Below are 26,320 nucleotides of genomic sequence, written 5' to 3' on the forward strand. Positions count from 1 at the left end.
GGTCTCTCATGAATTGCTAATGTTTGAACACCTGTCTTCACCCTTCAATCTCAGACAGCATTGATGGTACTTCAAGGGTCTTGAGGTGGCATAGTCCAATTTTCAGAGACAGATAGAGGAGTTGAAAAGATAATGGGAGTTTGGTATCCTATCATAAAATATGCTATATTATATTTCTAGAGGAAGGTGGGTTTCTTGAGTAACTCACCACTTGACCCTCCAAAGCCTGTCCATCATCGAGGCACAAGTCAGGAGTGTGATGATTATGCCACATTGACCTAAATGAGTGAGGCTGTATTTACTCCATCTGCCACCATAAGCCAGTAGCACCAATGTGTACACTGCAGGAATTCATAGGCTCCCTGGACTGTCATTTCCCAACCCATGATCACTAAAATTTAGAAGAAGGACAAGAGCAATAGTTATATGGAAACACCATTAAACTGAAATTCCCATCCAAGCCACTCAACTTGATTTGGAAAAATAGTCACCATTCCTTTTCTCTTTGGGTCAAAATCCTGGAAACATAGCCCTGATAACGCTGGGTCAAAATAAATGCTGGTCAGACAACGATGCCCTCATTTCCTGAGTGGAACAAAAATCCATTCAGATGTGGACATTCCACTAACTCCGCACTCATTTTTGCCAAAGATCCAAATTCAACCTTCCCCTTCCCAATTACCCAAAAGTCTTATTTTCTCACCTGCACCCTGCTCCTCAAAAGATGAGCAGATGGCACAGATGGAGATACCCTTGTAGCTATCTCATTCAAGGGTACACAAACACCAACTGGCTGCAAACAGACATGACCAATACTCACTCATCTCAATCCACATGGTCAAGGAGAACCACCAATTCGACTGGGACCAGCTAAGCAGAGACAGGTGCAGGAATTCCTAAAAGCCTGGCACTCCACGAAGAAATCCGTTAATAAACACAGAACCCGACCCCATATACACTCACTCCACTACGAAAGAAAACCGGAAGTGAGGCAATCCAGCTCAACGGACTCCAGAGGAGGGAAAACACACCAGCACTTCATCGGAGACTGCACCGAGGACATTACCCAGCAGGTTAACGAAACATCTGTGGAACAACAGACCAGCTCAGCGAGCCAACCAACCTCAACACCCACAACCCGAGCTACAGATCTACTCTAAAACAGAATTCCTAGCCCATTGGAAGACACACTAAGGACCAACAATATTAATGAAGAAACACAACAAACAATAAGACAGGCAGTATTCCTGACACTAACCAGAAGGAGTGAACTCAACACCCTCAACACATTGGAAAGACAAGCCCTGGAAGGACTGAAGAAAGACAAGAACATCACAATACAACCCACAGACAAAGGGCGCATGACGGTGATACTGAACAAAAGGGACGACATCTCCAAGGCACAGGCACTGCTCGTCGAAGAGAACACATACTGGCCAGTACAAACTGACCCAACACTGCAACTGGGCAACAAGATCCTCTACACACTAAAAAGACTTAAACAGACAGGAGAGATCAACAAAGCAGACTTAAGAATGAAATCCAAAGGAACCAACACACTTTGGTTCTACGGTCTCCCTAAAGTACACAAGCTGGAAGTACCCCCAACCCATAATCTCCCTACCAGGCACTTCATTGCACAGATTAGCCAAAGAACGACAAAGAAGACTCGGGCACCTAGTCAACAAATCACCCCACTCTATCCACGCAGCCCAAAAATTCAACTCCCTCAAAGATAGAAGGATAGACGACGAGGAGACCATGATATTGTTTGATATCACTGCCCTATTCACATCAATAGACATACCACTAGCAAGGGAAACAATAACAGCACTACTGGCACAAGAGCAAGGCCCCAGTGAAACCATCTCCACAGACAACATGCTCAAACCACTGGACCTATACCTCACCACCGACTTCACTTTCAATGGCCCAACATGTGAACAAATCAACGGGACACCCATGGGATCACCTATCTCCGGACTCATAATAGGCAGTGTTGCAAAGATTAGAAAGGGCAGCCCTTCCGCTAATCCAACCAAAACTGTGGATACGCTACATGGACAACACCTTTGTCATCATTAAATGGACCAAGCTAGAGGAGACACACAAACTTATAAACAACACCCTTCATCAAAATAAAATTCACCAGAGAGAAGAACAAACAGCTCCCATTCCTGGATGTCATAGTAGAGCGCAAGACAAATGGGGAACTGCAAACGAAAGTACACAAAGCCACACACACAGACCAGGTACTGAACTTCAGTAACTATTCCAACACAACACAAACGAAGCCGTGCGAACACTATTTAAAAGGGCCACAACACACTGCAGCAACACAGAATTACACGAATTAGAAGAAAAATACCTCTTCCAGGTTTTCAAGGATAACGGATATCCAAAGAATTGGGTCAGGAGGCGTATGCACGAACAGCATCAGGAAGATACTGCACACTCAAACACACTCATCACACTAGCCAACATCGGGAACACATCACAACTAACCACAAGTCTCCTAAGGCTGCTGGGCATCAGAGTGGCACACAAACCCATATCAACCCTATGATAACTGCTCACCTGAACTAAAGACCCACCCCGCGCCATGGACAGGACCAAGGTCATCTTTAAGATCCCCTGCAAAGACATAAGAAATACTATGTCAGACAAACAGAAAGAAAACTAACAACAAGAGTACATGAACACCAACTGGTTACAAAAAGAGATGACCAAAACTCACTCATCTCAATCCACATGGACAAGGAGAACCACTAATTCGACTGGGACAACACCAAAATCCCAGGACAAGCTAAGCAGAGACAGGCACGGGAATTCCTAGAAGCCTGGCACTTCACAAAGAAAGCCATTAATCAACACATAGAACTCGACCCCACATACATTCCACTATGAAGGAAAACCAGAAGTGAGGTAATCCAGCTCAATGGACCCCAGAGTTTAAAAACCAGGCGGTAAAACACTCCGATGCTTCATCAGAGGCTGTACTGATGATGTTACCAAGCACAGTAACGAAACATCTATGGAATAACAAACCAGCTCGGCGAGCCAATCAACCTCAACAACCACAACCTGAGCTACAAATCTACTGTAAAACCTTAGACATCTCCTTCTGCAAAGGCAGAGACCTCCCCTTGCAGTAGATGTGTTGTCTATGCAAAGCTGCAGCCCCTCGGGTGGTTGGGCCTACAGCCCAGCAATCTGTCTGTTTCATTTGAATAGCACACCTGAAGCTGGTCTAGTAGTTGACCACTTAAGGACTCTCCTGTCAAATTGGAGTTCAGGGAGCCCTTGAGAGCAATGTGTGTGTATAAACTGATGTATTGGAATTCGAGCTCACCACACTGTATGAGCTGCTGCTCATGAAGACTCCTGTCATCATCCGCTAAGCGTAGGAAACTTAAAGGGCGTTCTCAGTTAGTGTAGCGATAGTGGTGGTGGTTGTGAGCGGGTGGGGACGGGGTGGCTGTAGATCTCACTGTTTGGTCATATGAACATAAGAAACATGGACATGGCCAGGCCATTCACCTCTTCAAGCCCTTGCTGGCTTTCTATAAGATCATGGCTGATTTGTGCCAGGCCTCAAATATCTACCTCCTCTTCAAATATTTAGTAATGTATCCTCCACAAGTCTCTGGGGTAGAGAATTCCACATGATTATTACTCTGAGAAGACATTCCTTTGAATTTCAGTTTTTAAATGATCATTCCTTTATTCCATAACTATGTCTCCGATTGAGATTCCCTCAGCAATAGAAATATCTTCTCAACATCTACCTTGTTAAGCTCCTCAGAATCTTGTATGGTTCAATGAAATAATCCCTCATTCTTCTCAACACAATGAAACCCAATGAGCCAAACCTGTTCAGCTGTTTTGTGGTAACTGAAACCCCCTTCAGCCCAGGAATCGGCCAAATTAATCTCTTTTGAACTGCCTCTAATGTCAGGGACCAAACATATAGACCAAAACTGTACTTGAGACTATGTGCAGCCTCAACACACCCCATCCAGTTATAGAGTCACAGAGTCAAGCAGCACAGAAATAGACCCTTCAGTTAACTTGTTCATGCCAAATAGACATCCAAATCTGATCTAATCCCATTTGCCAGCATTTGGCCCATATCCCTTTAAACGTATCCTATTCAAATACCCATCCAGGTGTCTTTTAGATGGTGTAATTGTACCAGCCTCCACCATTTCCTCTGGTAGGATGTTCCATACATGCACCACCATCTGTGTGAAAAAAAGTCACCCCTCATGTCCTTTTTAAATCTTACCCCTTCACGTTAAACCTATGCCCACTACTTTTGGATTCCCCTACCCTGGAAAAATGACCTTGGTTATTCACCCTATTTACACCTCTTATGATTTTATAAACCTTTAAGCTCACTCCTCAGCCTCCTACACTAAACACACCCAGCCTTTACAGTTTCTTCCTATAGCTCAAACCTTCCAGTCCTTGTGAGATTTTTCTGCACCCTGAAGTTTAACAACATCTTTCCTTTTGAATGGCAATCCGATTGTATGTTATATTCTAAAAGTGGCTTCACCAATGTCCCATACAGCCATAATATAGCATCCCAACTCCTATACTCGGTGTTCTGACCAATGAAGGCATGTGTGTCAGACTCCTCCTTCACCACCCAGTCTACCTGTGATGCTACTTTTCAAGGAGCAATGCTACTGCATCCCTTGGTGTGTTTATTTAGCAACACTCCCCAAGGCCCTACCATTAATTGTCCAAATCCTGCCCTGGTTTGCCTTACCAAAACACAACACCACATTTTTCTAAATTAAACTCAATCTACCACTCCTCAACCCATTGACCCATCTGATCAAAGCCCCATTGTACTCTGAGACAATCTTCACTGTTCACCACACCTCCAATTTTGGTGTCATCTGCAAACTTACTAACCATATCTTCTGTATTTGCATCCAAATCATTTATATAACTGATGAAAACAGTGGACCCAGCAGCAATCCTTGTGGCACACCACTGGTCCCAGGCCTCCAGCCCAAAAAGCAACTCTCTTCCACCACCTTTTGTCTCCTACCTTCAAGCCAATTTTGTAACTAATTGGCTAGTTGTCCCCAGATCCCATGTGATTTAACTTTACTAATCAGTCTACCATACAGAACCCCATTGACCACTTTGCTGAAGACCATATAAACAACATCTACAACTCTGCCTTAATCTCTTATTGGTCACCTCTTCAAATAACTCAGTCAAATTAGTGGGACAAAATTTCCTCAATAAAAAGCCATGCTGACTATCCCTAATCAGGAATGGCCTTTCCAAATACATGCAAGTCCTGTCTCTGAACCTCTTCCAACAATTTACCCATCACTGATGTAAGGCTCACCAGTCTATAGTTCCCTGGCCATTCCTTACAAACTTTCTTAAATATTGGCACATTAGCTAACTTCCAGTCTTCTGGCACCTCACCTTTGGCTGTCAGCATTACAAATATCTCAGCCAGATGCCCACCAATGTCTTCTCTAGCTTCCCACAAAGTCTGGGAAACACCTGATCATGCCCTGGGGATTTTAGACCCATTATTTTCACTTTAATTACTGGCCTTGAGGAATCTCCAAGTCTGCAATCTCTAATTAATATTTCATTCATGTATTTCTGTAGCCATGCCTTGTGATGCCCTCTTGCTATGGCACCAATGTTGCAAGTGAGCTCCATGTCTTTTTTTAAAGTTCTCCCTTTTCTAGACTGCATTACTGAGCCATTCTAAAGTTTCCTCTGAGCAGTAGGGATCTTAAGCTTGACTGACCTCTAAACTCTACTCATCACAGACTACTGCCTCACAACACTCTGGAGTTACTAATCCATCTACTCTGTGCCATTTCTCCCACCAAGTCTGAAATATCTTACCATTCACTGGAGTATATTTCCTTGTTGAGGGTTGCCATTAGGGTTTCTTCTGTGGCATTCTTAATTCCTTGAATCTTTCCTACTGCTGACTGTCCTGTATAAGCTGATGACTTCAAGCAGAGACTATTGCTCACCAAGTTGTATGGTCAGCCCAGTTCATTACACTGTATTGTGGGAGAGGATGCATACTTCCAGTTGAACTAGATGAGTCGCTTGTAAATTACAACATGTAGTTTAATGCATGTTAACATTGACAAGTTATATTAATCTGATAGACATTACTATAGAGACTTTGCCAAGCACCAGATGCAGCGTCTCACTGCTTAGAGATTCTAAGCTGTTCTCCCACAAATCAATATCACAGTAACATTGTGAGTGGTGGTTTTGGCACTCCATGCTGACCTTTTCAGGCTGGTATAACACCAGTCACTTGCCTGCTTCCATGACACATACCCTGATAATCAGCTGAGGGTCAGGACCTGGACATAGTCCTGTCCGACACTCATACCCCAAGACTGTAGAGGGTCTATTGTATCAAAAAGAAACCTGGCTGAAGGTATCCCTGAAGAGGAATTAAATTTCCTTACAACTGATTTCATTAATTTACATATAGTGAAATGAGCTGTAATGTGAAATGTTGAAACCATATTGAGTATTGACTTTTTCTACTTTTCATCATTCGAAGACTTTTTAAATTTACCTATGCTTTCTCCTATGGCCCAGAGCCTTGCCTAATCTGAGTAGATGTCCAGTTCTCTCAAAAGTATTTTCAAATAACTAGTTTTTCTTTCACTTGTAAACTGCCAGTATTTCGTAAACTGAGACATTAAAATTCATGCAGCGTTTGACATGTACTATACAGCAGGAGGATTTATTCTTTCACCAGTTGTTCGCTATGTTGTATTCTCTGTATTAACTGAGAAATCATTAAGCTCTTGGTAAGGGAAGGAAAAAAATATTAATTGATGTCTGGTACTTAAAGTTGTTTAACAATATGGTTTTCATACAGATTTATTAGGAAATGTAGGTTATGGATTTTCTTAATGAAACTATGAGTCGTAATGAAACAACAAATTCTATTGTTGAGATTGAGCAATTGTCATTAATATCTGCATGTTACTTTCACATTAAATAATTTATTGCATAGCTAGTAGTATTTCTGTTCCTTTATCCAAAACACTGGAACTTGTTATCCAAAGGAATGTAGAATAAATTACAGATTGAAAGATAGTCAAACCTTTGCCTCTTGGGTAACATTAACTAGGTGACCTCACATTTTTTCCCAATGCCACAAACTAGTACTCAATTAAGTTGTTTGACATAGTTGTGAGGTTGGTGATAATGTGGACTTTATTTAGTTCAAACTTGAGGTCACCACGCACATTTTAGGAAAGTGTCACAATAAATCATTTCTAATCCATCATTGCAATTTCACAGATAACAAAATCAATAAGTTATCAGGGACCTATCAATGTACTGTTTCATATTTTGAAATGAATAGCAGTTGGGTATGCACAAATTAAGGTAGGCTTTTTCATATACAGAGAATGGGACTAATTCCAGGTCCAGATCTCTGGTATGAAGTTGGTTTACCCTGAGGCAACCAATGCTGTTTTCATTGTATCTACGTAAAGCCAAGTCAAAAAATCTGTTGTAACAAAGATGGTAAGTAATTTAGCTGAATGGGGTCAAGAGCCGCAGCTCCTCCCATTCTCATTTAAAGAACCACAGCCTTCCTCACCCCCCCGCCCCCGGTCACTACCATTATAAATGGCCAAACACATTGGTTCCTGCAGTCCTGGCCCTGAGCCCTCCCCTTTCTACGCTATTGGAGTTGCAAGCTATTGTAACTTGCTCAAACAATAAGAGGGGCAACTCCCACTGTCAAGACTTCAATTTTGTGTAGAAAATTTGCTTACCACAGTTATTAAACTCATTTTCATTTGAGAAGTACATACCGTCTTTATTCTGCAGCTGTAATGCAATTGCTTTGTTGTGGTTCATAGGTCACAAGAAATAGGAGTAAGAATCAGCCATTTGTCCCTTCATGCATGCTCTACCATTCAAAAGCTTGGCTGATCCGTCTGTGGTAACGCAGTGTGGAGCTGGAGGAACACAGCAGGCTAAGCAGCATCAGAAGAGCGGGAAGCGTCCTTCAACTTTCCTGCTTCTCTGATGATGCCTGGCCTGCTGTGTTCCTCCAGCCCCACACTGTGCTGTCTCTGACTCCAGTGTCTACAATTCTTGCTATCGCTCTGATCTGACTGTGGTTTCAGCTCCATTTTGCTGCTCATCCCCCATAATGCTCGACTACCTTGTCAATCAAAAATCTATGTCAATCATTCTTCACTGAGCCACCCTTCATTGCTGGCTGGGAAGCAAAACTTCAGACGCTTATGACACTCAGTGAGGTCAAGTTCTTCATTTCCAAATTAAATGAGGGACCTCTTATTGAAACTATGCCCCTCTGAATGAATTTTGACTTCAACTTCTTTTTAAAATACCCCAATGGGACTTCCAAATGTTCAATACAATCTAACCAACAAATTTTAAAAAACAAAGTCTAAAAAATGTAGCAATCACTCAACTAAACAATCTTAGCATAAATGGACCAATCAACAATTAGGTACTGTACAGAACTGAAAGTGTGTTCCTCTTGGGGATTAGTTTGACTTGAGTTGATTTATGATGAATGGCTTAATGTGTATGCTGCATAGTCTCAGTGCCTTTGACTTCCTTTGCTGGCTGATCTCCAAGAAGCCAAATCAGATTGGCTTCACTTTCCTCTGCTTTATCTTGATTTTTTTTGGGCATATGCTTACTTGATTTATTTTTGTATTTTTCTTCTTTAGCTTATATTCTATACTGTTCCTTTGACTTAGATTTACTTGTGGATGCATTTATGTTGCACATAGTGACACAAGAATGATTGCTTTTGGATGTGCTGTAGATTTAGAAAGCTATAACTCTGAACATTGAGAGTGAGAGCAAAATTCAGGCTGGGTCATTCAAACATGGATACTCTGAGCCATGTCCCAATTCATTGTAGATCCTGCTGGAAGAGCGAGATCTCTAGTCTGTGACTTCTCATTTAATCTTCTGAAATTATCTACCTTGCCGCTAAAGTTCCAACACTGCATTTTTCCTCCAGAAAGCACATTTGCACTATTGACCAGCGGCTTTAAGCTACATATGAATAGCTGCAGTGAATTGAATTAATGGCAATTTCCTGTTGATACATGAACTTTAGCTTTACAGCATGGTAGAGACTGTTTCACAGTGATACAGGATAGAGATGAGGATAAGGCCAAATAAGTGTTTCCCCCTTGCCACCTGCCAGTCTAGCAGCTATGTCCTTTAAGACTAGGCCAGCTTGGTTAATACTGGTGCTGCTGAGCAGTCTTGGTGATGGATGTTTGGTCTGGACCCTTGCCACTTGGAAGTCATCCTGACAGTGGCACTGAATGGTATTCAATGTAGATAAGTGGAGGAGCATTGATTGGGGTGGGGAGGCACTGATCCTTTAGCAATTTTCCATATCCTTGTTTGACCTAATGCCATGACATTTCATGGGGCCCTGGGTCAATGTTGAGAACTCCCTTGGGAACACCCTCCCGACTGTATACCACTGTGCCATCGCCTCTGCTGATGGAACAGAAAATACTCTCATATGGTGATGGTGGTATCTGGGACTTTGACTGTGAGGCTTTTGTACCATAAGTAAATAAAACATAGGGGTCACTGCCTGGGGCAGCATTTATTGATCATCCTGAGTCAGCAGGCTGAATTTTCCTGGAGAGATAAACTTTTGTCCATTGGAATGAGTTATGGTTCTGGAAATCAGAACTGTCTGCTTGTGTGCAATGAGAACATGTTTAAGGATGTAATATCTCCACGAAAGGTGAATAAAGTATGCCCACCTGTGCTGGAAGAGAGAAAGAGTCAGTCAGTTTGCCACGATTTGTTGCATGTGGTGATAAAAGGACTATTACTTGAAAAAAGTGGACCCAAAGTTGTTAGTGGATCAGTTCACCAACTGTCAAATAGGAATTAGGGGCTGTACCATTACTTTGCCTGGCCATTTGCCATGTTATTTGCTCCATTGTAGATGTGCCTCCTTCAGTTTTTTTTTTACCTTTTATTTCCTTTTAACTCCCCCCACAAAGAAAGCCAAGTAATCAACAAGATTTTATGAAACATCCCAGAAGCTAACCTCTTCTCTTTAGATACCTGACCCCCATTTCCTTACCCTGTACATAAACTTGGGGAACACTTTTGAAAACTTAGAAGACAGCTCACTGCTGTCAGTGTTCATATTACCCTGAGATGCTGCAGGGCCATTGTGACTATGACAGGGGCTCAGGCATCAGCCCATTCATCTAAACGAGCTGTTAACTGCTTCCGCATGGTAGATAATGCTCCAGTGGGAACTGATGAGGAGAGTGAGCACACAGAAGATGAAAATTTATTCCAGAGCTCATTAAACTCAGGATCTCCAGAAACAATTGTAACAGTGTGCTGTTATAAAGAGTCCATAATGGTACGTGCTCCATACACCTTCATTTGTTCTGCTTTTTAAGAATGAAATTAAGAACATTTTTTTAAAAAAACCCCAAGTAGGTGTAAAGGACTGAATACCCCACCCCAGTTTATATGATAATCATAGAATCCCTACTATGTGGAAACAGGCCATTCAACCCATAGATTCCATACTGACCCTGAAAAGAGCATCTCACCCAGACCAACCCTATCCCTGTAATCCTACATTTCCCATGGTCAATCCACCTAATTTACACATCCCTGGACACTACAGGCAATTTAGCATGGCTAATCCACTTAACCTATACCTCTTTGGACTGTGAAGGAAACCAGAGTCCCCAGAGGAAACCCACGCAGACACAGGGAGAGTGTTCAAACTCAACACAGACAGTCGCCGGGGGCTGGAATTGTCGTGGGTCCCTGGTTCTGCAAGGTAGCATGCTATCCACTGAGCCAGCATAATGCTGCACTGTACCAACCTCTCTTTCCATTACTAAAATAGTGTCATGGGCTCTTTCACATCCAACTGAAAGTCTCACCTGAAAGACAGTACTTCCAGCAATGGACCACCACCTCTACTACGTTGAAATGTTTTGAATTGTGACCCTACAGCAGGAACTGAGCTCACAACTTCAACACAGAAAATAAGCTACCACTGAAAATTTAAGTTATACGATCTGCTATATCACCAAGATAATGTCTCGCTCAGATTTCACTACTTAGCTGTACAGAAAAGAGACAGGACATACGCGAGACCATATATAGTTGTACAAAATATAGTTTTACCAATTATGTGGCATAATGAGATGTGACTATATAAGGGCAGCAAATGAGACAATACATTGCCAACAGAATCTGTTTGGACATTATGTTACAGTATGTGCCCTTCAGAGATTTAAGTGCTGGACCATGTACCTGTGATTTCTCAAGTTGAGTGCTCCCTGTATAAACCAGTGGAGATACTGAGCAGACACAGGATACTGATCCACTGAGAGTGAAATTTAACTCCTCCAACACTTTGGGGAAAGAAAGTCAATAGACCTGTGAAGATAGAATGGCAGAGAAGAATCTAGTCTGTTTTCTGATCAAAAGACTGAGCTAGGAAAGAAAGCAAGAAGAGAGAAAAGAGGATTTCAAAAATAAATCTAGATTCGCTGCTTGTGACTTTCGAATGATGGAGGAGAAGATTTCTGCCCCTGTTAAAAATTTGCGAGCTTTTTAAAAAAAAACTCACTCATTCTATGAAGGCATTGCTAGTTGGGCCGGCATTTATTACTTGTCCCGAGTTGCCCTTGAAAAGGTAGTGCTGAGCTGCCTTCTTGAATTGCTACAATACATGTGCTATTGGTAGATCCACAATGCTTTTTAAAATAGCAGGATTTTGACCAGCGACAGTGAAGGAAAGGTGATATCTTTCCAAGTCAGATGGTGAGTGGGTTTGAGGGAGACTTGCAGGTAGTTATGTTCCCATCAGTCTGCTGCCTTGTCCTTCCAAATGGAAGGAGTGGTGTTTGGAAGATGCTATCGAAGAAACATTGGTGCATTTCTTGTAAATGGTACTCCCGCTTGCTACTGAGTTTTGATTGGTGGAAGAAATGGATATTTGTGGATTTGGTGCTGGTTATAAAGGATGTTTTGACTTTGAGGTGTTACGCTATTTCAGAGAGTGTTGTTTGAATTGCATCCATCCGGGTAAGTGTTGAGTATTCTATTACACTCCTAAATTTGAACATTGTAAGCAATGGTCAGGTTTTGGAAGATCATGTATTGAGTTACCTCCTGCAGGATTCCTGGCCTCTGACCTATTCTTGTAGCCACTGTATTCATGTAGCGAGTCTAGATCGATGGTAACCCCAGGGTGCTGATGGTAGATGGATTTCAGGGATCGTATACTATTGAAATGGCAAGAGGTGATAATTAGAGTCTCTTGGAAATTGTCATTGCCTGGCATAAGTGTTATTTATCACTAGAGATAGTAGGAACTGCCAACGTTGGAGCCCGAGATAACAAGATGTGGAGCTGGAGGAACACAATGGGCCAGACAGCATCAGAGGATCAGGAAAGCTGACGTTTCAGGTCTGCATCCTTCTTCAGAAGTTGGTGGGGGGAGTTCTGAAACCAATAGAGAGGGTGTGGTGGTAATAAAAGGTGGATAGTGGAGCAGATAGGTGGTAGAAAAGACGGACAGGTAAAGGAAGCAGAGATGAAGCTAGTAAAGGTGTGTGTAGGTAGGAACATCTATTTAATGCAGAAGGTTTTTTTGGGACCTGAGATGGGGAGGTGTAGGGACTGGTGTAGCTCTTCCTGCAGTTGCAGGGAAAGGTGCTGGGGGTGGTGGGGCTAGTGGGGAGTGTGGAGCAGACAAGCGAGTCGTGGAGAGAGTGGTCTCTCAGAAGGCAGATAAGGGTAGGGAGGGAAATATATCCTGTGGGGTCAGATTGCAGGTGGCAGAAATGGCAGAGAATGGTGTGTTGAATCTGGAGGTTGATGGGGTGACGAGGGGAATTCTGTCGTTGTTTTTATTGCGGGGAGAGAGTGTGAGAGCTAAGGTGCAGGAAATGCAAGAGATGTGGTCAAGGGTGTTTTCGACTCCTGAGGCGGGGATATCGCGGTCCTTGAAAAACGAGGACATCTGGGATGCCTGGGAGTGGAATGCTCATCTTGGGAGCAGATGTGGCAGAGGCGGAGGAATTGGGAATAGGGGATTGCATTCTTGCAGGAAGGTGGGCGAGAGAACTAGACTACACCACCTCTCACCCACCTTCCTACAAGAATGCCATCCCTTCCCCGCGATGGTCAACTTAACCAATCAAACACCTCCACTGGCCAACCAAACTCCACCCATTTCTCTCATAGTACAAATTATTCTTCTTTGAAATTTAATTTTCTTGATCTATCCTGATGACTGCAATATGAAAAGTTTCAACAGATACATGTTATTCCTCAGCTGGAGTGTTGTGTACGGTTAAAAAACCATATTGGAGGAAAGTTGGAATACACTGGAGAGTTTAGAAACAATTTACAAGAATGATTCGGGGTGGGAAATGTCTACTGAGAGGCCAGATTGAAGAAGTTGGGACTATTCACCCTGAAGACAGCAGAGAGGAGATTTGATTGAGGCTTTCAAAAATCATGAGTTAACAAAAGTCTCAAGATGTGAAACACTAATGCTCTGAACTAAATTGTTCAGATGAAACTAGACTAAGAAACAATACATTCAACACTTATCATTGAAGTGATTCTGTAGGTCAATGTCTCAACTAACAGCACTCTCCGGAAAAATGCCCCAGGAATTGTATACAAGTTTGCATAGTCTTTTTGCTGTTTTCGTGAGAATAATTATCAATTTAATTTAATGTTTTTACTAAAGAGAAGAATTTGCACAAATATGTTGAGCGCTTCAAACGTTAAGGCCATTAGATTCAGCTCCGAAGCTTTGCTGATTTCAACACTGACATCTAGAATACAACAAAACGATGGGGTCCACTCCCGACAACTTGAAGTACAATCCATGTGAATTGCCCATGTCAAGACAGGCAATAGCCCAGGCATTCTGTGTATTTGTTGGAAGATTGAGTAGTCCATCCACTCTCTGTTGTGACTTTTTTAAATATGCTAGGAAACACCCCATCAAATCTGGAAAACAATTTAGCTATGAGGCCCACTAATTTCCCTCTCTTTTTTCTCTAAGGATAGTTAATGTGTTTATTTCTTCCCTCTCTTCTGCCCCTTGATTGGTAACGTCTTCTACTGTGAAGACTTTTACACAATATTTATTCCATTCCTCTGCTGATTCCTGGTTCCCATAATTTTCCAAGTCTCATTCTTGAAAGATGCCCAAGCTCACTTTGATCCCCTGCCTCCTATTTATATATTTAAAAAAGGTCTTGTTGTCCCTCTTGTTATTATATAGCAGTTTGCCCTCAAGGTTTATTTTCTTCCTCAATTGGTCTTTTGTTTGATTTTTAAAAAAAATAAATTTCCAATCCTCTCGCTTGCCACTAGCCTTTCTGTATTTTTCTTTTAGTTTGGTGCTATCTTCAACTTCCTTGCTTAATCATGGCTCATTTATCCCCTTCCTAGAATTCTTCATCCTCACTGGGAAGAATCTTTGTTGTGCATCATGAGCTGTTTTCTTAAGCATCAGTAATTGCTCCTTACCTGTCTTCTCTGCTAAATTCCTTCCCCAGTTGACTGCAGCTAACTTGGCTCTCATTCCTTATTTAATGTTTGACACAGTTTCAGACCAAGGATTTTCACTGTCAAACTGAATGCTATATTCTACCTTATCAGGGTCACTATTTCCTAAGGGATATTTTATTTTGACACCATTTATTAGAATCATAGATTCCTAAAACACTGAGTCAGGGCCCTCAGCCCAAACTGATCCATCCCAACCAAAATGTGCACCCACACTGACCCCATTTCCCTGCACTTGGCTCACATCCTTCTAAACCTTTCCTATCCACGTATTTGTCCAAATGCCTTTTAAATGTTGTTAATGTACCCTCCTCAGCAACTTCTGCTGGCAGCTCATTCCCTACGTCTACCACCCTCTGTGTTAAAAAAAAGTTACCCTTCAGGTTCCCATGTGTTCTTTCCCCTCTTACCTTAAACTGATGCCCTCTAGTCCTCATTTCCCCAACCCTGGGAAAAAGACTGAGTGCATTCACCCTATTAATGCCTCTTATACTCTTCTATAAGATCCCACTCAGTCTCCTACACTCTAAAGAAAGAAGCCCTAGCTTGTCCAACCTCTCTCTATAAGTCAGTCCCTTAATTCCTGGCAGCATCTCTGTAAGTTTCTTCTACACTCTTTCCAATTTAATAACATTCTTCCTATAGCAAAGTGACAAAAACTGAACACAATACTCTAGGTTCGGCCTCATCAATGTCCTGCACAACTACAACATAACTTCCCAACTCCTGTACTCAATGCCCTGATTAATGAAGGCCGGTGTGCTAAAAGCCTTCTTCACTGCTCTGTCTCCTTGTGACTCCACTTTCAGAGAACCACGCGCCTGAACTCCAAGGCCCCTCTGTTCTACTACACTCCTTCAGACCCTACCATTCAGCATGAAACTGCTACCTTAATTTGACTTTCCAAACTGCAAAACCTCAAACTTATCTTAGCTCTATCTGCCATTTCTGGACCCACTGCACCAGCTGATCAAGATCCTGCTGCAATTTCTGATAATCTTCCTCACTGTCCGTGACACCGCCTACTTTAGTCTCATCCACAAACTTACTAATCATGTTTTGTACATTTTCATCCAAATCATTGATATAGATAACAAGCAGCAGTGGGCCCAGCACTGATCCCTGAGGCACACCACTAGTCACAGGCCTCCAGTCTGACAAGCATCCTTCCAGTATTATCCTCTGCTGCATACCATCAAGCCGGTTGTGTATCCAGTTTGCCAGTTCTCCCTGGTTTCAAACAAAGAAAATTTAGCCCTCCAAGTCTGTGCCAATCCAGACCCTCTATCTAAACCTGTCACCCATTTTCCAAGGATCTGTATCCCTCTGCTCCCTGCCCATTCATGTATCTGTCTAGACACATCTTAAGTGATGCTATCGTGCCTGCCCCACCACCTCCGCTGGCAACGTATTCCAGGCAATCACCACCGTCTGCGTAAAGAACTTTCCACGCACATCTCCCTTAAACTTTTCCCCTCTGGCCTTGAAATCATGAACCCTAGTAACTGAGTCCCCCACTCTGGGGGGGAAAAAGCTTCTTGCCACCCACCCTGTCTCTACCCCTCATGATTTTGTAGACCTCAATCAGGTCCCCCCTCAATCTCTGTCTTTCTAATGTAAATAGTCCTAATCTACTCAACCTCTCTTCATAGCTAGTGCCCTCCAGACCAGGCAGCATCCTGATGAGCCTCCTCTGCACCCTATTCAAAGCATCCACATCCTTTTGGTAATGTGGCACCCAGAACTGTACACAGTACTCCAAATGTGGTCGAACCAAAGTCCTGTACAACTGTAACATGACCTACCAACTCTTGTATTCAGTACCCCGTCCAAAGAATGAAAGCATGCCGTATGCCGCCTGGACCACTCTATTGATCTGCATTCCCACCTTCAGCGTACAATGGTCCTGAACACCCAGATCTCTCTGTGCATCAATTTTCCCCAGGACTTTTCCATTTACCGTATAGTTTGCTCTTGAATTGGATCTTCCAAAATACATCACCTCGCATTTGCCTCGATTGAACTCCATCTGCCATTTCTCCACCCAACTCTCCAATCTATCCATATTCTGCTGCATTCTCCGACAGTCTCCTTCACTACCTGCTACTCCACCAATCTTAGTGTCATCTGCAAACTTGCTAATCAGACCATCATACCTTCCTCCAGATCATTTATGTATATCACAAACAACGGTGGCCCCAACGCAGATCCCTGTGGAACACCACTGGTCACAATTCTCCATTTTGAGAAACTCCCTTCCACTACAACTCTCTGTCTCCTGTTGCCCAGCCAGTTCTCTATCCATTGAGCTAGTACACCCTGGACCCCATGCGACTTCACTTTCTCCATCAGCCTACCATGGGGATCTTTATCAAATGCCTTACTGAAGTCCATGTTTATAACATCTACAGCCCTTCCCTCATCTACCATCTTTGTCACTTCCTCAACTGCAGGGGACACCTGCACTGCCTTCCTGCTTTTTCTCTGCCTTTTGGTCACTAATTCCCTTTCTCCCTCAGCAATCCTCATCTGTGGTCCATACACTCTAACCCTTCAAAGCAGCCTACATGTGAAATCTTATCAATCAAAGGCCTTACTTAAATCCATACAGACTGCATCTACCACCTTGCCCTCATCAACCTTTCTGGTCACTTCAAAAAACTCTAACAAATTTGTGAGATATGACCTCTCACGCACAAAGCCACGCTGACTGCACCTAATCAAACCCTGTCTTTCCAAATGCATGTATATCTTATCTCTGTGTCTTTTTGAGTAATGTAGCTATTACAGATGTTACATTTAGTGGTCTGTAATTCCCAGGTTTTTCTTTGCAGACCTTCTCGAATAAGGGCACAACATTGCTACCCTCCAGTCTTCAGGGACCTCACCCGTGGCTAACGATGATGCAAATGTATTAACCAGGGTCCCTGCAATTTCTTCCCTAGCCTCTTACAGTGTTCTTGGATATATATGGTTAGGACCAGGCGATTTATCCACTTTCACATGTTCTAATACTTGCAACACCTCCTTTGCTCACTCATCCCTAAGATTTCACCAAGTTCCCAAGTCGTCTTATCTTTCTCCATAGTAAACACTAAAATATTTATTGAGGACCTTGCCCATCTCTTGTGGTTTCACACATAAATGTCTACTTTGGTCCTTGAGGGGTATTGTTTCCTCTTTTTTTTTCATTAATATACTTAAAGAATCTCTTTGGATTCACCCTAATCTTCTTAGCCAAAGCTATCTTATGCCACCTTTTCACCCTCCTGATTTCCTTCTTCATTAAACTCTTACCTCATTACAAATCCAAAATAGTCTGATCCCGGTTGGATTCACAACATATTTTTCTAGGAACAAAAGCCATTTGTTGGAGAAACTCAGCAGATCTGGCAGTATTTGTGGAGAGAAAGCACAATCAACATTTTGGGCCTGGTGACCCTTGTTCAGAACTGATGGTAGCTAGGAAGAGGTGGTGTATATATACTGTAGACCAAATTGTGGTGGTAACGGCAGTGGAAGAAATACAAGCTAAGTGAAGATGGAGTCCAGAGAAAGCAACAGTTAGGCAGACAAAGGGATGGATAACTGTGAGCCAGTCAGCAAGAAGAACCGATAACACAGACCATTAGTAAGTGAAAATGACTGAGATGAAAGCAGCCAGTGTCATGATAGGGGCACGGATTTGGGGGTGAGTAAAGGACATGAAAGGAAGCATTCAGGCCCTAAAATTATTGTCTCGATATGGAATCCTGAAGGCTGTAGGGTCCCTAAGCAGAAAATGCCATGCTGTTGGAACCACTGCCTGTAATAAGATGCCATAGTTCATTAATGCAGTCTGCACACTTACGTACACATTTTGCAAGTATCTCATAACTGGGGTTATGTCAGGCTATTGCAAACGCAGAGGCAGCTTGAATGCTACCTCCTGGCTCACCATACCTGCAGTCACTCTGCCATCTCTGGCTGCAGATTAAATTGGAGGGGTGTAACCACCTACTGGAATAAAGTGTCCAGTGAACATTTCCATCTCCATGATGTGGTGCAACATTTGTAGCTCAGACTCCAGCTCCTCAGCTTGTATTTGAAGTTCCTCAAAACTACAAAAACATATTTTCTCTGGATCACTGTGATGCCCAGTAGTTTCCACATGTTGCAACAGTAACCCATCATCTTTCCCTGACATCACTATTATATTTGATTTAGTTAATGACTCCTTGCTCTTTACACTTCAGCTATTTTTAATAAAAGTCAATAAAAATACTAGAAACCTAAACACAAATTGAAAACCTTTAGTTAAAGGCTGCAAATATTTATCAATCTATTCCCCAAACAGTTGATTTCCCTGTACACATAGGACTCAATCCAGGCCTTTTATTCTCTCCCATACCGAAGAGTGCTGCTTGCAATAAACCTTACTTAAAGCACCTCTTTCCCCATCTGTTCTGAATTCCCAACTGAAATTTTCAGATGCACTCAAAGCCTCCAATCACACTGACTGTGCTCATTATTGACCATGCATTGCAAGAAATCCTTTTTTCTTGTATGGAGGTGTTCAGAGTCACTGCACAACTTCAGTAATCAGCACTTCATTTAGACAAGTCATTTCAGGTGCTTGAATGATAACTGCCACTGTAATTGAACCACATCTTTTTAATAAGGCTAGTTCAACTTGAAGTCTGTTGTCTGATTCTGACTAAATGTAAATTTGAACTGGCAAATCTGTGCCAGTTGTATTCGAACTTTGAATGAAATTGCTGTGGTTGATTGGCTTGCCAAGTTGGTTTGTTGTTCCACAGATGTTTCATTACCCTGCTGAGTAACATCCTCACTGTAGCCTCCAATGAAGCATTGTTGTGTTTTCCCACCTGATATTTAAACTCTGGGATCCGTTGGGATTGGTTACTTCATTTCCGGTTTTTCTTTGCAGTGATGGATATATAGGGTCTAACTCTAAGTGTTTGTTGGTGAAGAACCAAGCCTCTAGAAACTCCCGTGCTTGTCTCTGTTTGGCCTGTCCTAGGATTCTGATGTTGACCCAGTCAAACTGGTGGTTCTCATTATCTATGTGAATGGACACGAGTGAGTACTGGTTGTAACTTTTTGTTGCTAGTTCATGTTCATGTATTCTTGAGGCTAGTTTCCTTCCTTTCTGTCCAATGTAATGATTGCCACAGCCTTTGCATGGGATTTTGTATATCGCGTTGGTTCTGTCCATAGTGGGTAGGAGGTCTTTGGTTTGAGTTAGCAGTTGGCATAGGGTTGACGGAGATTTGTGTGCCACTCTGAAGTGCAGTGGTTGTAGGAGTCTTGTGGTCAGTTCAGATATATTCTTGATGTACAGTAGTGTGACGAGTGTGTACTGTATCTTTCCGTTGTTGTTTGTATGATAGGCATCATTGGACCCAGCTGTCCAGTTATCTATTGTCCTTAAATACTTGGTAGAGGTAGTCTTCTTTGTTTTGGCATAGTCCCGGGTTGCTGCAGTGTGTTGTTGCTCGTTCAAATAGTGTTTTTACACAACTCCATTTGTAGGTGTTGGGTGGTTGCTGTTGAAATTAAGGACTTGCTCCGTGTATGTGACCTTTCTGTGTACCTTTGTCAGAAATTCCGTTGTGTTCTACCATGGCGGCCAGGAATGGGAGCTGTTTATTCTTTTCGTCTTCCCTGGTGAATTTGATGCTGATGAGAGTGTTGTTGTTTTATACATTGGTATATCTCCTTAGTTTAGTCCATTTGATGACAAAAATGTCCACGTACTGGATCCATAGTTTGGGTTGGATTTGCAGAAGGGCCATGCTTTCAAGTCTTGCATCACCACTTCTGCTATTAGTCCAGAGATCGGTGACCCTATGGATGTCCCATTGATCTGTTCATAGATATGGCCATGAAAGGTGAAATGAGTCATGAGACATAGGTCCAGTAGTTTCACCTTGTTGTCTGTGGAGATGGTGTCACTCAGGTCTAATTCTTTTAGTAATGTTACTAGTGTTTCTCTTGCCAGTGGCATGTAATTCAATGTGAATAGGGCTGAATGTCAAGGGACACCATGGTCTCATCCTTGTCTATTCTTGTGTCTTTGAGGAACTCCTGGGCTGAGTGTATTGAGTGAGGTGACCTGCTGATGAGGAGCTTTAGCCTTCTTTGTAATTCCTTGGCTAACCTGGTGTGCCTGGTAGGGATACTATGGGTCTGAGGGGTACTTCCGATTTGTGTACTTTTGGGGAGGCCGTAGAATCGGGGGTGTTTGACCTTTTAGGTTTCTTTTTTAAGTAGTCAGCTTTGTTGATTTTTGTCCAGTCTGTTTCTTAAATACCAGGTGGGAAAACACAACAGCGCTTCATTGAAGGCTGCACTGATGATGTTACCCAGTAGGGTGATGAAACGTCTGCGGAAAAACAAACCATCTCACCCGAGCTACACGTCTACTCAAGAACCTTTGAACCAAATTCCCAGATATATTTGCGCAATCTAATGAGAGACTGGACAGGTTGGGCTTGTTTTCTGAGCTAAGCTGAGCAGAATGAGGGATGATTAGATGGGAGTTTATAAGATCATAAATGATCTTTAAAGGTGGACTTGCAAAGAATAGTTACTCTTATAGGTGAGTGCAGAGCCAGTGGATGCCATTTTAAAATTTGGGATCTCCCTTTTTTTGAAAGAGATGAGTAACTTTTACCTCTGAGGGTTGTGCAACCTCAGAAGCTGGTGGAGTCAATTTCCATTGTCTTTAAGGTGGAGGTAGACACATTCTTGTTAGGCTAGTAAATAAATGTATAAGGAGGTAGATGGGAGTACAGAATCCAAAATATAATTAGATCAGCCATGAGCTTATTGAATGGCAAGTGTGCTTGAACAGTTGAGTGGCATACCTCTTCTGTTTAACAGGTGGCACATAATGTAGGGAAATGTGAACTTGTCCACTTTGGCAAGAAGAATAGAAAAACTGGATACTATTTAACTGGGGAGATATTGCATAACTCTGTGGCATAGAGGGATCTGGGTGTCTTAGTATCTGAATTACAGAAAGTTAGTACACAGGGCCTTGTTGAGACCACATCAGGATCACTGTTTACAATGTTAGAGTCATGCAGCACAGAAACATTTCTTTTGGTGCAACTAGACCATGTTGACCCAGTTTCCCAGAATAAACTTGTCCCATTTTCGTGCATTTGGCCCCTAGCCCTCTAAGTCTTTCCTATTTGTGTACCTTTCCAAACATCTTTCAAATGTTGTGACTGTACCTGCATCTGCCACTTCCGCTGGCAGTTCATTCCACATATGAATCACCCTCTACGTGAAGAAATTGCTGCTCAGGCTCCTTTTCAATCTTTCTCATGTCACCTTAAAAATATGACTCCTTGTTTTGGACTGATCCACCGCCCTAGGGACTAGACCTTACCTGTTGACCTTATTCACGCCCCTCATGATCTTATAAACCACATAACAGTCACCCCTCAGTCTCCTATATCCCAATGAAAAATGTCCCAGTTCATCCAGCCTCTCCTAACTCAAAGCTCCCAGTTCTGACAACTTCCTGATACATCTTTTCTGAACCCCAGTCTCCTTATTTGGAAATAATATAATTACATTAGAAGCAGTTCAGAGAAAGTTCACTCAATTCATTGCGAGAATGAAGAGCTTCCGTTGTGAAGAAAGGCCAAACAGGTTAAGCCCATCCCATTGGTGTTTAAAAGTATGAGAGGTCATCTAATTAAAATGCATAAGAACTTGAGGGGCTGGGACAGAGTGGATACCACTTGTGGGGGAGACTAAACATAGTTTAAGTACAAGTGGTCTCCCTTTTAAAACAGAAGAAGAGAAACTTACCTTCTCAGATGGTCACCTGGAGGGTGGTATTCTCTTCCCCAGAATATAGTGGAGGCTAGGTCTTCAATTTGTTCACAGCGAGTTAAAAAGGTCATTGACAAATGAGTGGACAATTATTGGGAGGGGTTGGCAGTCAGGAAAGTGGATCCAAGACCACAGTTTGATCAGCTATGGGCTTATTGAATGATAGGTTATTTTGCCCTTCAGATCTGACCTATTTCTGCTTCAACCTGTGAGCATTAAAATCCACTTTGATGCTGTCCGCTGCAATGGCCCAGTGTTTAAGGCATCTTTCAGGAACACTCAGCTGTACAGCAATCTGTGCTGCAGCAGATTGTTGAGCTATCACTTTGGAGAGATGCTATGGTTCCTTGGGGTACAGACCATTTTCCACCACTACAGGTCCTTGCTTTTGCTTGTTAAGCTATGATCACAGACTGCTGTTGAGATGGTCTGTCCTTAAGCTGAACCTGCTTGATGCAAAGCATCAGAGTTCAGTGTGGCCAACAAGGTCATCTGTAGTCTCTCCCAGTGAAAGTCACCAGCCTTCCAACTATATTCCACTGGAGTATCACTGCATAAGATCATTAGGACAGGGAAACACAACCAACCAATAGGCCTTGAGGGAAGGCTGAACTATGATTATTTGATTACTATATAGAATATTAAATATTTTGCTGGATAGAATTGACTTGGAATGATCATCTTGTGGTGGATTTTATTTGAGTTGTGGCAATGATGGTTTAGAAGGAGATAAGATATGGAGCTGTGTAACAAGGTGAATCTTCTTTGATCACAGGAACTAGAGAGCAACGATGCTCTCGGGAACAGCCTGTTATGGAAGATGAATGTTCTGGCTGCCTCCTCCCTTCTTCCACCTCCTGAGATCGGCACCAAAATCTGTGTTGGCAAAGGGTGTCGTGACTAGTTTATGGAGGATGCAACAGAAACCACAACTCTGCTCTAGGTGCTGGAAGGCTCCTCGAGAGCAGTTGTTCTAACAGAATCATTGCTCACCATTTCATTTTCTTGGTCTCATTACTTGTGGCTCTGTTTGTAGGAATGCTAGACTCATGTAGTTGGCTTGTAGAGAGGAGTTATTAGCCAGCTGGTGAGTGGATAGCCTTGTTCGCACAGCAGTTTTGTAGTGTCTGACTGTTGGAACAATCCACTAATGTGGAACAAATGAATGATGCCAGTCTCCAGGATATTAGGTATACATCATCATGACTTGCTGAGTACGGTTGTATACCAACTGCAAAATGGATTGAGTGGTGACTTTGCAGTTTCACTCAATCTCAGCATTGAGGTGCAGTGTATACAAAGCCAGGCATGAAGTCAGTGGCAGCCTGTAGCAAGGGGAGTCCCAGTCCTCTGGTGAGCTATGCACATGTTTTACCTACTTCTTTCTATTCAGAGAAGGCACTAAAGCCCCTTCTTCTATTATACAGACCATCTATCACCTCTCAGATGCAGTCATATATGGCAAACTGGAAGCTATTGGCTATGTTAGATAATCTTGAAAGAATGTGGTCCTTGGTTACCTCACCGATCACTGGTAACCACATCCTAACCCACCTCTGAGGTTGGAGATTTGGTTCCAAGAAATGGCGAAGATCAGTGATGACTGTTTTGTGAATCAAACATAATGCAGAGAGATCCCAAAGATATTGCTGCTGGCTAAGGTGGAGATGGTAAACATGTCGCTGGTGGTGGATAAGGCTGAGAGCTCTTCTCCTCTTCCTTGTTCTGCCTCTGCGAACACCTTGCCTTCTTATTTGCTGCCTCCTCTCCATCTCCTTACAGCCCACCGTGGGGTGCACCTATAACTCCCATGACTGGGAACATTTGTTGCTCACATAAAGCAGTATCTTCCATCTGCAGCCATCATACTCAGCAGAGTTTACCCGATGGTATCAATTCATCATTACACAAGCACTTAAATTCAAAGAGCAGAAAGTAACAACTAATGTGCAAATTGATGATGACTCCTTTAAATAGTGCTGCTGGTGGGGCCCTTTGTGCTGCTGATTACATGTTTAAGAGCGAGTAAACAGTGGACAGAGCATCAAAGTCACAGATGGTAGGCCTAACGTAGATCACCGTATGACATTAGTTACTATCACAGATTTGTATACTTTTGGTGCATGCACAAAATGTTCACGTTAGTGTCTTTTTTAACGGGGCAGATCACTCCAGAACGGGGCAGAAGTGGTACATATACCATTTTGCTATTGTCAGCACCTGTTATGTCACAAATTGTCACCGAAAGGGGCCAGAATTTTCTTCAAATGGCAATTAAATAAACATTTGGGAAGATTTGAGAAAAAGGGGAATAGAATTGGAGGAAATAGCAGAGTTTTAAAGGTAGGGGGACATAAGCTCAGCTGGCCTCTTGCACTATTTTGAAAGCCTTCATTCTGAATTAACCTTATTCTTGTAGAATATTCAATTTGAAAATCTACAAAACTCAAGTTAATACATCCATACTACTAACAGCACGTTGTACCTTACCAAAACTAAACATCACTACTTCAGCGTCAGTGCTTAAATGTTTGAGTAATTCACATAACTACAAATTTTATAAATATGCTGATTCCTTTATTCTTAATTATTTCTATTGGACTCTGATGTTGATTTACATCATGTTTGCTTACTATGGGCAAAAGTGTAGAACAGTTGCAGTGAACAAAAATAAGAGTACTGATTAGGGCTTTTATTTTGAAGTCACTGCTCAGATCCCAACATCAGCGCAGAGTAGCTAAAGATCAGCACTGGAGCCGTCAAAGCACACTTTGGAGTCTTTCAGTTCAGGAGCTTGTGTAAAGGCTTGGTGTTTCTGTTTTCATCGCTCGGTCCTATTACTGAGCACCAGCTTATGAACCAACTGGGTATCATTACACAGCAGCTTAAAGCTCTTTGTAAGGTCTGTCAAAAGGAAAGGTGAGTAGTTAAGCGCTGCTTTAAGGAGTTGCTGAATTATTATTGCCTTATGTTTGAGAATAATTGCCTGTCTGAAATCCCTCTCTTTTGCTATGCATGTATAAGGAGAAGTCTAGAGTTTCAATTTAAAACTGCTTGCTGCTCCAAAAAAAATTTGTCCTGAATATCTATTTGATATTCAGTCAGGTAGTCATGTAGCCTTGTAAAGCAGTTAGCTGGGCATAATTTTAACTCAAAAATGAATACTATATGGTTCCAGACACACAATTAACTTCTTGCATTTGGCCTGATGTTGGACAAAATGTAAACTTGAGTAATCAGTTTGAGAAGGTTCAGGGCTATTGATAAATAATTGGAAAATAAGAGAACTTTTTGCATGTCTAGACAATATCAGACAGTCTAGAATTTTTATTGTTGGGCAAATAGTTCTGCACAGCTTCTTGGCGTATGTTACCATGTGACTGAAATAATATAGTACAAAAATGATCACAAGTAATGTGTTTTGGAATTTTTTTTTAAGAGGACAGTATTTCCAGTCAAGTGTGAAGAAATGCGTGTAGACTATTGCACACAAGCTACAGTATTCTTTGTGTGACACTGTTTTATGATGTTGGCAGAGGGAGGCCTATAGCTGTAATGTTGGACTCAATAAGTTTTGCAAATATATAGTGCCTCCATTGAAAGAAATAGCTGACACATAATTTGGGGGGGCTGCAACCTATTAGCCTAAAATCAGTAATGAGTGAAGTAAGATAAATTAATTTTAAGAGTTGGATTGGGTGACTGCTGCAATTTTTCTTATTCTTTCGTGGGATGGGGCTGTTAGTGGCAAGATCAGCATTTTTTAGCCATTTGTAATTGCCCTTGAGAAAGTGGTGTTGTGTTACCTTCTGGAGCCAGTGGCATCACTTTA

The 26,320-nt window shown here is 42.2% G+C and overlaps 1 protein-coding gene across 6 annotated transcripts in view; it reads left to right on the forward strand.

Moving 5' to 3' along the window:
• mypn (myopalladin) overlaps positions 1-26,320 on the forward strand; it is a 284,569-nt gene that overhangs the window by 173,768 nt on the left and 84,481 nt on the right. The window contains exon 1 of one of the 6 annotated variants that reach the window (XM_059653174.1): positions 25,252-25,407. The exons of the other annotated variants lie outside the window; for them this stretch is intronic. Coding sequence (XP_059509157.1) covers positions 25,343-25,407 — 65 coding nt within the window. The 5' untranslated portion in view covers positions 25,252-25,342. Of the gene's footprint in view, positions 1-25,251; positions 25,408-26,320 lie in introns of those variants that run through there. 6 annotated transcript variants of the gene reach the window in all.

The sequence above is a fragment of the Stegostoma tigrinum genome, chromosome 20, assembly GCF_030684315.1.
Source record: "Stegostoma tigrinum isolate sSteTig4 chromosome 20, sSteTig4.hap1, whole genome shotgun sequence".
Lineage (NCBI taxonomy): Eukaryota > Metazoa > Chordata > Chondrichthyes > Orectolobiformes > Stegostomatidae > Stegostoma > Stegostoma tigrinum.